Source organism: Garra rufa, chromosome 4, assembly GCF_049309525.1.
Source record: "Garra rufa chromosome 4, GarRuf1.0, whole genome shotgun sequence".
Taxonomy (NCBI): domain Eukaryota; kingdom Metazoa; phylum Chordata; class Actinopteri; order Cypriniformes; family Cyprinidae; genus Garra; species Garra rufa.
This window is the reverse complement of record NC_133364.1, coordinates 9900412-9916755: the sequence shown is the minus strand read 5'-3', so window position 1 is coordinate 9916755 and position 16344 is coordinate 9900412. Positions and strand designations below refer to the sequence as shown.

The 16344-nt window shown below is 38.9% G+C and overlaps 2 protein-coding genes across 2 annotated transcripts in view; one reads left to right on the top strand and one right to left on the bottom strand.

Annotated features, from left to right (window-relative positions):
* wnt5b (wingless-type MMTV integration site family, member 5b) overlaps positions 1-16344 on the bottom strand; it is an 88767-nt gene that overhangs the window by 35281 nt on the left and 37142 nt on the right. The gene's annotated exons all lie outside the window — the stretch shown is intronic.
* fbxl14b (F-box and leucine-rich repeat protein 14b) lies at positions 29-1727 on the top strand. The gene has a single exon (XM_073838474.1). It carries the CDS (start codon positions 514-516, stop codon positions 1714-1716), a length of 1203 nt encoding a protein of 400 aa, XP_073694575.1. The 5' UTR covers positions 29-513; the 3' UTR covers positions 1717-1727.

Here is a 16344-nt window from a genome sequence, read left to right as displayed (position 1 = left end):
GCTCTGTGCTGGCGGCCCTGCCAAGTCAGTTTGAAAAGATCAGACAAAGGCAGCAGGAAGCCCCTCGGCTTGGCAATGAGTGCGAGCGGAGCACAAACGCGAAACGAAACCTCACTCTTTTATCTGATAGCGGACTGAATTTATTTTCTCTCGAGGTTTGTGGCAGTTTTAGACATCTTTTGAAAATGTACGACCGTCTGGATCCCCGGGTCGAGCGAAGACTATTATCAAAGCGCCAAACGGGCAGCAGCGCTGCCTGACCGCCCGTTCGCTGTCGGTCTGAATCGGATCAAGCGTCTTTTGGGGGGCATTTTTTGCATTTGAATCCTTCCCGCACCGCTGAAAGGATCACTTGGGACGGAGAGTTGTCGATTTACACAGTTAAATGTAAAAGGAAAAGCTTGAGGAGCTTTCTAAAAGCCTTTTTTCCTTTCTCCTGAGGGGACTACGAGCCGCGACGGTGACCGTTGGTGGGGGTTTGCCGCCGTTTGTTTTCTCGAGCGCGTGTGGAAGATGGAGACGCACATCTCGTGTCTCTTCCCGGAGATTTTAGCCATGATTTTCAGCTACTTGGACGTGAGGGACAAAGGCAGAGTGGCCCAAGTGTGCACGGCGTGGAGGGACGCATCCTACCACAAGTCCGTGTGGAGGGGGGTGGAAGCCAAGCTGCATCTGAGGCGGGCGAACCCGTCCCTGTTCCCCAGCCTCCAGGCGCGAGGCATCAGGCGCGTCCAGATCCTCAGCCTGCGGCGCAGCCTCAGCTACGTGATCCAGGGGATGCCCAACATCGAGAGTCTCAATCTGAGCGGCTGCTACAACTTAACGGATAACGGCCTGGGGCACGCGTTCGTGCAGGAGATCCCTTCCCTGAGGGTGCTCAATCTGAGCCTTTGCAAGCAGATCACGGACTCCAGTTTGGGCAGAATAGCGCAGTATCTGAAAAACTTGGAAGTGCTGGAGCTGGGCGGCTGCAGCAACATCACCAACACGGGCTTGTTGCTCATCGCGTGGGGTTTGCACAGACTCAAAAGTCTCAACCTGAGGAGCTGCCGGCATGTATCGGACGTGGGCATCGGCCACTTGGCCGGCATGACCCGGAGCGCGGCGGAGGGCTGCCTCAGCCTGGAATACCTGACCTTGCAGGACTGCCAAAAGTTGACGGACTTGTCTCTCAAGCACATTTCGAAAGGCCTGACCAAGCTCAAAGTGCTCAACCTGAGTTTTTGCGGGGGCATCTCGGACGCTGGCATGATCCACCTCTCTCACATGACAAGCCTGTGGAGCCTTAACCTGCGCTCGTGCGACAACATCAGCGACACGGGCATCATGCACCTCGCTATGGGCACGTTGAGACTCTCCGGGCTCGACGTGTCGTTTTGCGACAAGATAGGCGATCAGAGCCTGGCTTACATCGCGCAGGGCCTGTACCAGCTCAAGTCGCTGTCGCTGTGCTCGTGCCACATCAGTGACGATGGCATCAACAGGATGGTGCGCCAAATGCACGAGCTGAGGACGCTGAACATCGGCCAGTGCGTGCGGATTACAGACAAAGGACTGGAGCTGATCGCAGACCACTTGACGCAACTGACCGGCATCGATCTGTATGGATGTACGAAAATCACTAAGAGGGGACTGGAGAGGATCACGCAGCTCCCCTGCCTTAAAGTTTTGAACCTGGGCCTTTGGCAGATGACTGAAAGTGAGAAAGTGAGGTGAAACTTGGGGGGTTTCTCGAGGGAGGGTGGGAGGGAGAGAGAGAGAGAGAAGGAGGGCGGGAGGGGGATGGGTGCATTTCAATAGAGCAAAGTACATAAAAGAGGCTTAAAATGCTGAATGTGATACATGTGTCAGTTATTGCTATTAACACACACACAAACGAGTTGTCCTTTTCTTAACAAATCGCAATATTAAACCTCCTCCTCCCCAAGTATCGCGATATTTTGGCTACCTCGTTAGATGTATTATATTGTTATTCTTAAGAAGAATGAGAATTTGTGCCTAGAAAAACAATCCCCTCCCCCTTTATCTCGTCTTTGGCTTAAGGAGAGCAAAAAGACTGAAAGAAAGGATGGATTCAGACTACCTTTTTATTTCTCTTCCTTCAGATAGCCAACAAAAGGTGTTTCAAAACAAGTCCATGGGTAGTTGACATCAAATCCCACGCAGTTTCGCAAGTGTCCTGTAATTCTTCAGCTTTTCTGTAATTATTAAACAATGCCGTTTTGTGATCCTAAATGCATTATTTGTACTTTAAACAAATAATTTATCACACCATAGGACCATGTAATATTAAGTAGTGATTAAAAATGAGAAGAAAAAACAACTTTAAAAGTTCATGGACATGCTATATGTCAGCTACCCTTATGCAAAGACAGATACAAATACTGTGTTTGTACACTCAAGCTTTTATATTTCCAATCTCTTAGTTTTTGCTCAATTTTACAGGCCTGAAAGCCTTTAATTCCTGCTTTGAATAAGAGGTTCCCTCTGCTGATGTATTTATGCTTATGTAAGCAGATATTAATTAATGGCTGTTATTCAGAGCGTTGTACTTCAAATTGAAGTGAATTTTGTCCCTTAAAAAAGAAAAAAAAAAACCCTGTTTGCAATTCATTGACACCTTGTTTGCCTCTTCACAGGGCTGAAACAGGGCACATCGTGTTATAAAAAAACAATCTGTCTGTTTTAATTACATTAATATTCAACTTTACATATAAAAGACATGGTCGGAACGAGGGTAACACGCAAAATGCATGTCAGGCCTATATATGTACCACGATGTATCGACCTGCGACATGTATTGAGTCCTGCTGAGAAGCTACTGTGTTCTAATGTACTGTAAATGTATTTGTAAAAAGAATCCCAAATTAAAAATGTTTTATATTCTTACAGTAAAAACATTAAAGTTGATATTTATATAAACAAAAGAGCCCCTTTGAATTTCGTTACGGGGAAAGGTTTCTGTGGGTTGTGATTCATGCTTTAATTCATGCATTAGGTTTGCTTTTGTGTCCTTTTGGTGCTAAATGTCATGATGTTTAGGCAAAATGTTGCTATAATAGGGTTAAGGGTTTATTTGCTCAATTTCCAAGCATTTTAGAAGACGCTGGCAGTGATATTGGTGTGTTAAGAGCGTGCATGTTTGTTCATTATTTATGAAGTGCAACAAAATGGATGCTTCCTTTAATTGTGCTAGTTAGGGTGTTAAAACAGTAATGCTGGGTTTTATTCAATTTAAGTCAGCCAGTCCAATAATGTACATACTGTTAAAGCATCTGATGTCAATTTAATATTATAAATCCTGTTCTCAACAGTTGCCATTGTTTCCCCAAGTTAAGAAGCCAGGTTTAGTTTTTTTTTTCTTCTCCTTGCTCAGTCACGCATACCAGATCTGAGAGACGGGGTTTGTCCCACGGGAGTCTTCCTCCCCTCCCCAGAAAAAAAAAAAAAAAACTCAGCCCACCCCCCTCTCCTCAAACAGACACTTTTAAACATTCCTCACCATCATTCAAAGCATTTAAGCTTTAGTCTTTGCTCCCCTCCACCGTCCAGAGGGGTAGAGGATTTAAACGGGGGCTCTGAGCGCTTGATGAGAGAGCGAGAGAGAATTTAAGCCCTTCTGAAGGTTACCGCCATCTCTTTTTACTAACTTTGCTGAGTTCATAGAATTTTTTTTCTTTCCCTGGAGCTACATTTTTACAACTGCTGATGTTTGTCAGACGTTCGGATGTGTTGCTTACATACATCTTCTTTAAAGTTATAAAAACCGCACTGTTTTATGATTTTGCTGAACCCGAGGAAGCGGAGCAGAAAAACAGAGAAACAGAGAAACGATTACACCAGTGAGAAATCTCACACCACCTTTTTAAGAAATACAAAATACAGCTCGGTTTTACTGCTGGGAATTTTAACAAAGCAGTCAGAACATTAGCGGCGACCTGTATAGCACCTGTGGTTGAAGGTGTCTCTGGGTTTACAGTGAGATGCTTTGAAGTTTCCGAATGTTCCAGAAAGGCGGGGGTGGAAGGGGTTGGAGGTTATTCTGCTCCTGTCTGCAAGTTCCAGGCATTTTAGTAGGCCCTTGTGATTTGCTCAGACAGCCTAAATCAAGCGCAGAACAAAACAAAATCTAATCATATTGTTTGATTTCTAAATCACAAGCAAAATCTGATTTGTTTGCAAGTTAGGGTTAGAGGAAAGGTGGCTGAAAAGCCATGCCTGCCACATCGCTGGAAAATGGACAGGAATTTCTGAGTCACTGTTTGACTTTGCTCTCTTAAAAAAAAGTATGTGGTGCAAGAATTCTGTCTGACTTCAGGAGGCCGGCACCGTCTAGCAAACATGGCACATGAGAGATGCTTTAGTTTTGCGTCTCTGTGTGTGGCACTGCTGTTTATTCGTTCAGAACAACTGCATAAGGCCAAATGCAAAGGGCATGTGAGCGAAGAGAACAATCTGTTGCTTCATTCTGCACAGGATCAAATACTTAGGACTGAAGCCTCTCTCTGTGCTCGAATTAAGCAACAGAAAGCCTTTTCACTGAGGAAAAATAATTTTAAAAACAATTACAGGTTCAGTACAAGTTTAGTTCAATTAACAGCAGTTTTTGGCATAATGTTTACAACCTTTCTTTCTTTCTTTCTTTCTGAAGCACTTACAGTTAAACCAAAATATTTATTCGCTATAGTTTAGAAAATGGTAATAAAATACCAAGAACGCAAGAAACTGTGTCAGAACAAATTCATCTTGATAATGTCAGATAACTTTGATAGAAAGGTATGTAATGGATAACAATTAACCAAAAATTGTCATAATAAATACTGTTAGTATGACAATATTTATGCAACTATCAATACTTTGTTGACCAATTACCAAGCAATGCTTAATTTTGTTCAGTCTGTGGTGTAAAAAGCTTGCATTAGCAATTAAAGAAAAAACACTTAAGCAAAACATGGTCAGGTCAAAGCGTCTGAATAATTTTTGGTCCCAAAATTTACAGAATTTACATTTGTCAGTTTTACTTTATTTTGCTATAATCACTTACATAAATGAACTTTAGTGTCCTGTACCCACTAGTAAAAAAAATATATCTGGTGTCTGAATAATTTTCCGTTTGACTTTACATACAATGGCAATGTTTTTCAAAGATTACTATTTTTTTAATAATTTGAGATTTAAGCACTTACATTCAAAATCTTGTCATTTGAGCTGTAAAGCAGTTTAATAGTTACAGTTTATTGCATTGTAATTGCAGTCAAGTTATAAAGCTTAATATATTTGACACAAAAAAGGATATGCTAAAATCAAAATTACATGAATACTGTATGAAAAATCAGTAAAATAGGGCACAATAAACTATTAAAATAAAGGAATTTTTCATATTGATTTTTGACTTGTAATTTGTATTTTGCACTTCATTGCATTACAGAAAAGTCCATAAAATAAACAGATGTTACCAGTAAATTTTCAGTTTTTCTTTTCTTTCTTTTTATTTTATTAATGTATTGAAACAGTGTTTTAAAAAGTTAGTTCACCCAAAAATAAAAAAATCTGTGATTAATTACTAATTACTCACCCTCGTGTTGTTCCAAACCCGTAAGACCGTTCATCTTCGAAACACAAATTAAGATATTTCTGATGAATTCCGAGAGCTCTTTGACCCTCCATAGGCAGCAAGGGTCCTTCCACATTCAAAGTCCAGAAAGTTATTAAGGACATTGTTAAAACAGTCCACGTGACGTCAATGTGTTCAACCGTAATGTTATGAAGCTACGAGAATACAACAAATAACTTTATTCAACGATTTCTTCTCTTTGAGACTGTCCACTGCCATTACAGAGGCAATACTGCATCAAAAAATATCTTAATTTGCATTCCAAAGATGAACAAAGGTCTTACAGGTTTAAAACAACATGAGGGTTTTCATTTTTAGGTGAACTATCCCTTTAACCTTTAAGGATTGGCCCCATTAACTTCCATTGTATTAGCCTCACTGTTTTAAAAGGAAGAACACTATGCCATAAATACTCAATTGAGCTTATTTTGTACTGAACCTGCGATACTCATTTAAGTTTTTATTTTGAAACAGGATTATATAAAGCACAACTGTATAGGTTCACGTGTCGGTGGTTAAACAGTTTCTTCTGCGGCTGCCGAGTCCGTCTGATGCAAAAGTTTGTGACTCACGCTGCACAGAGAGATTTGGGCTTGAAAAGAGTGGAATTAACTCTGTGGTGAAAAGGCGTATGATGGCTAACTGTCTCACATGGCTGTCAGGTTTTAGTCATACCTCTCATTAGAACTAATCCACAGCGGTCTTTTCACACTGCGGACTGGATGACAGCCATATGGCATTTTTACAAGCACACAACTGGTTTACTGCACAAACTGTACGTCAAGTGCTGTTTTTGAAGCAGCCAGATGAAAAGGTAGGTAAAGGCGAGTAGATTTGTGTGGGTGTGTGTGTATCATCTAGGTTTGCTGCTGCCAGCTCTCCCCCAGTGAGGTTGTGACAGAGTTTGACTGGTGTCATGTGACCTTGCTGGAAGTGTGAGTAAAGAGGGGCCGGAGCCAGGAGACCCAATCTGTCGCCCTCGCCCCACCCTTCACACACATGCAGAGACGGAAACTAATTTGCAAAAATGACCCGTACAGGCACAAAATTCTAGGCAAACTTAGGAAAATGAAGGAAAACTATGTGTGACTTGGCTGATCTGTGCATGTTAGGGAGTGTTTGGTGGCTCAACCCTCTCAGACGCACACACACACACACACACACACATATAAACTGAATATCTCAGACTCTATTTTCCCCTTTCTTCTCTTTTCTTCAAAAAAATGGGACTCAGGCTTGTGTTGCACCAGTTTTCCCCTTTGTTCTGATTGTATTAGGTGACGGGTCCACATGTTCTGGATCGTATCTGCTTTCATATGCAGTGAAATGCAGCTCTCCAGCAGCACTCTGGAGGCAGGAGGTCTGTGCATGAAAGAAACTTGAGTGCGAGACTGAAAACCACACCACACAACAAAAAACGATATGGGGGAAAAAAGACAACCAGTGATTGGAAGCTTTGTTGCTTCTAAACCGCCCATTTTAGTGTTAATCCTTGACCTCAAACTGTCAGGCGCACCTTTTACAGTCAAGAATATAAATTCTGACTAAACAGCTGCAATAAAATGTAGACTACCAGACTAAAGTTTTTGGAAAAGTCTTTTCTGCTCAGCAAGCCTGCATTTATTTGATCCAAAATACAGCAAAAGTTTTTTACTACTTAAAATAACTGCTTTCTATTTGAATATATCTTAAGAGGTAGCATCATTACTTCAGTCTTCAGTGTCACATGATCCTTCAGAAATCATTCTAATTTGCTGATTTGCTGTTCAAGAAACATTATTATTATTAATATTTAAAACAGTTGAGTACATTTTGTTCAGGATTCTTTGATGAATAGAAAGATCCAAAGATTTATCTAAAATAAAAATATTTATAAAAAAGCTTGAAGTCAGTATAAAGGATGCTTTAAATTGCTCAAAAGTGATGATAAAGACATTTATAATGTTATAAAAGATTCTATTACAGATAAAAGCTGTTCTTCTGAACTTTCTATTCCTCAAAGAAACCTGAAAACATTCTACTCAGCTGTTTTCAACATAATAAATGTTTTTTTTTTTTTGAGCAGCAAATCAGAATATTAGAATGATTTCTGAAGGATCATGTGACTGGAGTAATGATGCCAAAAATTCAGCTTTGAAATCACAGGAATAAATTAATTTTAAAATACAATCAAAGAGAAAACAGGTATTTTAAATAGTAAAAATATTTCAAAATGTTACAGTTTTTGCTGCACTTTGAATCAAATAATTGCAGGCTTGGTGAGCAGAAAAACGTACTGTTCAAAAACTTTTGACTGGGTATTTATATATAATAAAAAATATGCATTGCTCATATCCTGGCTGCTGATTGTTCAGAACACCGTTTTGGTCGTGCTAAAATACATGCAGAGCATAGCTAAAACGGGAAGAGATGCTTGGGAAACAGGAAGGTAACAGGAAAGAGATGCAAACTTGTGTAAGAAAATGGTTTTATGTTTTAGCCTCCATGTTTTTTTTTTTTTTTTTGTGGCTTGGCTTTATAATTTAAAAGGTAAGCTGATAGACGAGTACATGTGTGTGTGTCCGGGCTACAGGCCGACTGCACAGGAGGAGATTTGTTGTTACTCAGAGTGTGGGTGGTAGAGAGGGCGTGAGTGTTGTGTGTGGCGCTCTGAATCCACTCAAAAAGGGAAGCGATGGAAAGAGAGAGAGAGAAAGGGAGGGAGAGTGGTAAAAGGAAAAAAGTGGATGATAGATGGATGACGAGGGGACGCACACTACTGTAGCTAAAACCTCTTCACAAAAATACAGCAGCCGTCGGGACCCCACACAGCCGACCGAGCTGCTCCCCACACAAGGATGTATTTCTAAAACCACCATGGCATTTGGAATTATCTAAGAGGCTCGTCCATAATGTTTTGGTTAGGTAGACACTTTTTCAAGTATTAGATATACAAAAAGCACTGTAGGTCCGATGGGTTTATAAATCCAGTGGAATTTGTAGCTTGCCAGACGTTTTTTTTTTTTTTGAGAGTGAAGTTGGATCAAAGTTATTTGTTGAAATGGAATAAAGATGTATCCTAGGCAAGGTATAAAAAAAAGAAGAAACCTTTGCATTGCCAACAAAAGCAGAAAATCTGGATCTAGTAGATACAACATGGCACCGTAGCCATTACAAAAAACTGAGTTTACCACCATACCCCAGACTGATGACGTGCATTATGTGAATGACAGGAACAAATGGCACTGTGGCATATAAATGAATGAATGGATTTTTATTTAAACGATAACATTTTTAAAAGGATCTCCCATTCTAAAAATGAAAATTCCATGAATGTAATTATTATGAGCTGGAAATTCAACATGAGGCTTAGCAAATGACAAAATTGTCATTTATGTATCAACAAATTCTTTTAAGTTCCATGTTTGTTATGATGTCAGACTTTGTAGAACGTTCAGCTTTTGAAAGAACGGAACGTTCAGCTTTTGAAAGAACGGAATATTCTGGAAGAGAGTAAATAGCCGCACATTCAAAGCGGAACATGTTGAGCAGCAACAGAATTGTGCCTCTTTTCTCTCCCTTTCTCTCTATCTCTCGGGCCTTGGTATTGCGTGGCTCAGTCAGAGATGTAGAAAAGGCAGTGTTACACAACAGGAAGTGAAGCATGTCTCGGGAGCTTTAAAGACAAATAGACCGGTTTGATCAAGTTTAGTGCCGGGCTCTCTTGAGCCCACCTCTCAATACCGGCTCAAGTGCACAAACACAGGAGAGCGCAGGGGGAGAAGAACACTTATAGCTTCAAACTGCCTGATTGAACTCTTCGTTTAGTTTTTTTCCTCACTTAAATGCCAGAGGAAAATGCCTGCTTCTTGAAAATCGTAAAATAAGTACACAGTCTGAATTAATGCATTACTTTAGTTACTTGAAAAACGTCTATCTATGTATCTATGTATCTATGTATCTATCTATCTATCTATGTATCTATCTATCTATCTATCTATCTATCTATCTATCTATCTATCTATCTATCTATCTATCTATCTATCTATCTATCTATCTATCCCTAGAGCCTGAGCACAAAAACCACTGTAAAACTGTTACTAAATTGCACAGCAGACTTCTAATGCTGGTAGAAGTATAACTAAAAACAGGATGCAATATAAATGAGTGAATCGTATTAAGATCCTGCTTTGGCAGTTAGCTGCTTATTAACGCACTCGCACCCACAGGGCTACATGCACTCAAAGAGTAAGTTTAAACTGTAGCGTCAGCAAAAAGGCAGCTACCATTGTTTCAGCTTTTCAAAGGAACATATAGAGTGGACTGCTGACAGGAAGTGGCTGGAGTTGCTAAAGGTGGGTATGCGCAGAAATACAAATAAAGTGCTCTGATGGATTAGAACTTAAAGGAACAGGTCTTTCAAAATGAGCTGACTAGAACCTTTTGACTAAACACTCATATATGAAGTCCTGTATAATAACAAAGCAAAATGACTATACTTTAAGATTATGAGGTACTAAATTAGAAAAGAGATCAGGGTGAAGCAGTAAAATAAATGCTTTACAAGATGATTGCATTGCTTTTGGCCATATGGGCCGAGCTAAAAAGCTGTGGGCGATGCAAGAATATGAAACCAAACATACCGGGCTGCACCGAGCCCATTTTTCATCTCATTTTCTCTCTTTCTCTGTCCTTCCTTTTTCCAGACGGAGCCTTCTCACTCTGTGATGGCCGTCCATCACTGTTCTCTCAGCCCACTGTAAATGCCATGCTCTCTCTCTCGTTATCTCTCTCTTTGAGATTTAGAGGCTCTGAGTGTGACATGGAGAGGCTCAGCTTGTGTCTGCCTCGAGGCAGTGGTCCGGCTCAGCCGGGGAAATTTATAAAGTGTCTGACGTTATCGCCATGCGGTATGCAGAGCATTCGTTCTTCCCCCTTCTCTCTCTCTCTCCTCGTTCTGTATCCACTCTCTCTCTCTCTCTATATCACAAAATCTTTAACCGTTTTACATTTCTGACTTCTTTGCCCTGTTCTCCAACATTATTCTTCACATGTTTCTTGCACCCTCCATGTACTTTCAATATTTAAAGGGGTAGTTTGGCATCTACTCGACCCCCTTTTTCTTCTGTGGAAAACAAAAGGAGAGATTTAGAAGATTGCATGTAAAAGAGAATCCAGAACGATGAAAGCAAATGGGCAAAGGTGCTGCTGAGGTCAGAAGTGGACAAAAAGCAAAAGGCTTTCACAAACAATGCCACAAAAGAACCATTTTGGGTTTTGGAAGAATTTTACATTTTTAAAATCTAAAGAACTTTTTCCACTAAAAAGAACGTCTTGTGCAATGGAAAGGTTCCATGGGTGTTAAAGGTTCTTCCTGAAACCATAAAAATGCCAATAAAGAACCTTTATTTTCTTCACTCGTCTTCTTCATACAATAGCTTTGTTTGAGGCAAAGACTAAAATTGAAGTGGTTAAGAAAGATGCACATCAAGTCTGGCATGAAAATGTCTTTAAAAGACATGTTTGAATATAAGAGGCTGTGAATTCTCAGTCCTGAAGCAGATACAAATATTTTCAATGAATAATGACTTAAATTTAACCTATATTTGGTCATATAGACTACATTTTTGGGTTTAACCATGTCCATTCCCATTTAACTGGGCAAGGATTCTGTTGAGCTCCAAAATGGGCAAAAAGCAAAAGGTTTTCGCAAGCGATGCCACAAAAGAACCATTTTTGATTCTCCAAAGAACCCCAAAAATATTTTTTTTCTTAGTGTGAAGACTATAAAGAACATTTTGTGCAATGGAAAGGTTGCACGGGTGTTAAAGGTTCTTCATGAAACCATAAAAATGCCAATAAACAACTTTTATTTTTTTAAGAGTACATGTTTTCTTCATACAATAGCTTTGTTTGACGAACGATGAATTTTCAGTACTGAAGCAGATGTGAACATTTTCACTGCATAACGACTTAAATTCAATCTATTTTTGGTCAAATAGACTACTTTCTGGAGATTAACAGTGTCCATTCCTATTCATTGTCATTGCATGTAAAAGAACATCTTTTGTATTCCAGAAAGTCATATAGGTTTGAAACAACATGAAGGTGAGTAAATGATGACGGGCTTTCAATTTTTGGGGTTTACGGTCTCTTCATGCATTCTCTGTTCGTTTCTCACACACACGACGTTCGTGGAACACATGTACCTGCATATATCTGCTAATAAAACCCACATATCTGCCTCGCTAACGTCCTGTTTGCAATGCGTCGGCTACTTTTTCCATCTGTTCTTCCTCCTCCCTTCCTGTTTCCCTCTCTCTCTTTCTTTCTCAGCGCAGAGGCTGGATGCTGGGAAACTGTGGATAGTGTTTTACTTTTGTGCTGCCACTTCTCTCACTCTCTTTTTTTTGCTTTGTCACTCAACGCGACATGTCCTGTCACATGGTTCATTCACTCCGACAGACACAGGGCCGGAGAGTGCTGCCTCTCTCTCCCCCACATTTCAATCTCCCTCTCTCATTCTCCCTCTTCCTCTCTCTCATTTCAGCCCAGGGTCTATTCTGAGGCAGGAATTGGAAACTCAGTCTTGTGCTGATGTTTATCAGCCCATTCCAGGCCCTGCATTGCATTTCTATCTGAGAGTGTATCAGAGCCCCTGATTTTAGATAGATATGATTAATGTTGTTACATACTCCATGGCATTACGTGGGAAGGCGAGAGGGGGATACGTACACAGCCAATGATTTTCTAGATAATCTTCTTGTTTTGCTCCACAAGAGAGCAAGAGTGGCTACAACACTAATTTGCAAATATGCACAGTCATATGTAGATATGTGTTTATATGTACATTTGGGCCTGAGATGAAGCCAGAGAGCGACTCTAGAGAAAAAAAGGAGGGGAAAAAGGTTGTTCTGGAGTGACCCTATTAGGGAACTAATGTTAATACATTGCACCTCTGAAACACAATACTTCAACATATGTCTGACCACTTAAAAAACATGAAATCTAAATGATTTTTTAATTTACATTTACAATTTTTTTACATCACTTGAAAGCTGAATAAATAAGCTTTTCATTGATGTATGGTTTGTTCATTTTTGGCAGAGATACAACTGTTTAAAAATCTGGATTCTGAGGGTGCAAAAAAATCTAAATATTGAGAAAATCGCCTTTAAAGTTGTCCAAATGAAGTTCTTAGCAATGCATATTAATAATTAAAAATTAAGATTTGATATATTTATGGTAGGAAATGTACAAATTATTTTCATGGAACATGATCTTTACTTAATATCCTAATGATTTTTGGCATAAAAGAAAAATAGATAATTTTGACCCATACAATGTATTGTTGGCTATTGCTACAAATATACATGTGCTACTTAAGACTGGTTTTGTGGTCCAGGGTCACAAATGTCCCTGGTGTTATCATGCATAATTCATTATAAGAAAATCGCTGTGTTTTTGGATTTTAATAAAACTTTTTTCTGACTTTTTGCCATTAAGTTCCACCTTAAATTTTATTTGATGTCCTATAATGCTCAGAAATAAGCTGTGTTGTTTTTGCAGTGTTTCCCCTACCATTATCTTAGAGGGGCGGCACGCCCCCCCAACTGCACCCCCCGCCCCCCTTAAACGTCAAGTTCATTTTATTTTCGATAAAGCGCCAGATCACAATAGAAGTCATTTAAGGGTATCTTTCCTATAGAACAGGTCTATAAATTGTTCTTTTATTAAACAAACTAAATTGCCTTATGTTATTTATCTTATTTACACGAAGGCATGTCATTTCTGTCTCTACATGGTCGTGCGTTTACAATGTCTCCTCCGTGAAAACACGGACTGGATCGCGGACTCATTCATAAAAAACAAATTTACTATAGCGCGAAATGCCACGGAATTCGTCGATTTTTGGATTAATAAATCAAAAGTTGGTCACTTAATTCAAATCGCGATATGGACTAGTGTCTGTGAAAACTGAAATGCAAAAAGACCGTTTCAATATGAATCCTGCTTGTTCCGTTTGCCTCTGTTATGTATGAATGGCGGAGACGCGCTTTTTTTAACTACACGCATACTGAAGCACGCGTGACGCTCCCGCTAATTTTTGGCATTTGCATCTCACATGAACAGATAAACTCAATCTCCAAAGTTGCTGTGAGTGTCACTTTTACCGTTTCATTTGAGAAAACTAGCATCATATCATACTGTACACACAGAAACTTCATGGCAACCTGTCAAAATAAAAGTATGGTTTAACATGTAACAGAACTATATAAGTCTTATATTACTTTTGTACAGTATAATGTAGGTGTTTATATATTCCTATTTAAATAATTTACATAAAACAATATATGTGATAAAAAAATAAATATTACAACAAAAAGTGCGCTATTGTTCAAAATGTTAAAATAGAGAGTTTTGGACTTATTTTTTCACTGAAATAAATGTTTTCGTTATTACACAAAGTAGGCTAAAGTACCGGGGAAAAAAGTAACGTTGGCTACCGGCATTTTAGTTACATTTTAGTTAAGTTAATACAGTTAAGTTTAAGCTTATCAAACATTAATATGTGACCCTGGACCACAAAACCAATAAGGGTCATAAGGTTTTTTTTTTTTAATTTTGTGAAACTGAGATTTCTACATCATCTGAAAACTGAATACGCTTCCCATTGATGTATGGTTTGTTAGGATAGGACAATATTTGGCCGAGATACAACTCTTTAAAAAATCTGGAATCTGAGAGTGCAAAAATAATCTGCAAAATACTGAGAAAATCACCTTTAAAGTTGTCCAAATGAAGTTCTTAGCAATGCATGTTACTTATCAAAAATTACATTTTGATATATTTACGGGAGAAAATGTACTCTTAATGGAACATGAGCTTTACTTAATATCCTAATCAATAATTTTGAGTCATAAAATATGTGACCCTGGACCACAAAACCAATCATAAGGTTAAATTTTACAAAACTGAGATGTATACATCATATGAAAGCTCAATAAATAAGCTTTTTATTGGTGTATGGTTTTTTAGGATAGGACAATATTTGGCCGAGATACATCTATTTGAAAATCTGGAATCTGAGGGTGCAAATAAATCAAAATACTGAGAAAATCACCTTTAAAGTTGTCCAAATTAAGTACTTAACAATGCATATTACTATTCAAAAATTACATTTTGATATGTTTACAGTAGGAATTTTACAAAAAATCTTTATGGAACATGATCTTTACTTAATTTACTAATGATTTTTGGCATAAAAGAAAATTCAATAATTTTGACCCATACAATGTATTTTTGGCTATTGCTACAAATATATCCCAGCGACTTAAGACTGGTTTTGTGGTCCAGGGTCACATATGTTGTTCACTATGGCTACAGTGTGGTCCAATGTCACATATTCTGTCTGTATTTCAGCTTTATTTCAATTAATAGAAATGCTTTTTACTACTTTTAGTTTTTTGGATAACAATAACAACACTGGAAAAGCCCCACATCATGGAGATAAAACGGGGTTTGAATGCAATTTCATGTATGAACTAACACACACAAAGAGTTTCTCCATAAACGTAATGTCACACAGTCTCTACGGCTTCCTGTTCTCCTCGTACCTCTTTTCTTCATCTCTCTAAAACGGATTTGTCTCTCAGGATTAGAGCTGACATGATTGCAGATTTTGTTGCAGATGTGTTTTGTTTATGAGCGTTAAGTGATTCTGAAAAAGGCCTTGCCACTTCACTGCTCCCCATTTCCGACTCCTGCAATATTCTGCCCGCTGATGTGCTTTAGAGTCTTTTGGAGAGACAGACAGGGACTTTCAGACAGAGCAGAATTTTTAATAAGTGGAAATCTACTGCACCAGGATGAGGGAAAAATATATATATCACGGTTTGAGGAAAAAAAAAAAAATGGGACGAACCCCAGCGTGTCTGGCTTTAATTCAAAGCATACAGGCGGCAGAAGACCCTGTGCTTTTCCCCCCTCAAATCATCTTATCCATATTTAAAGGATAAGACCTGAGTGCAATAAGTGAAAGCAGCTTTGCATACGAGATCACAGCCAATTAAACTGACAGTTTCTCATTCAAGGAGCTGAGGGGGGAGTCAAGTCAGGAATTTCTCAAAAGTTGCCTCAGACAAAAGAAGAAAAAATGGCTCTCGTAGACTAATATACGACCTGTCTGGAATACAACGAGAGAGAAAAAGAGGGCTAAAAAGAGAAACGGAACAAGAGAGGAATGGAGAGCTAAGAAAATAAAGTAAACAATGCCAGTACAGTTGCTGTATCTAGTCTCAAGCATGCAAACACACAAAATCTTTGAACTAAACACCCTAATTTTAACACTATATATATTCAATAACTTTGTACACTACAGAAATGCTTGATAATGCATGACAAAAATTGGGTAAAATAATGTTTTCTTCTCACAAAAAGCATGCTTTGGAAGAGGGCAAATGACTACAGACTGTTTTTAAAAGATTCTGCACAAATAATGGCCATGAGGGAAAAGCAATGCAAGATTCCATTTTTCTATATTTTTATGATAACTACACATACAAAACTACAACAAAAACACAAACCTCATGATCCCCACAGTAGACAATTAAATTCTCCAACTTTGTATAGCTAAAATGAAACCGGCTCTCCAAGAGCAGCTCATGACCGATAAGGTCATTCTGAACAATGGCGCATATTTAGAGAGACACAACGGAGAGAAAATAGGAGGAAAAAAGACTAAATAAATG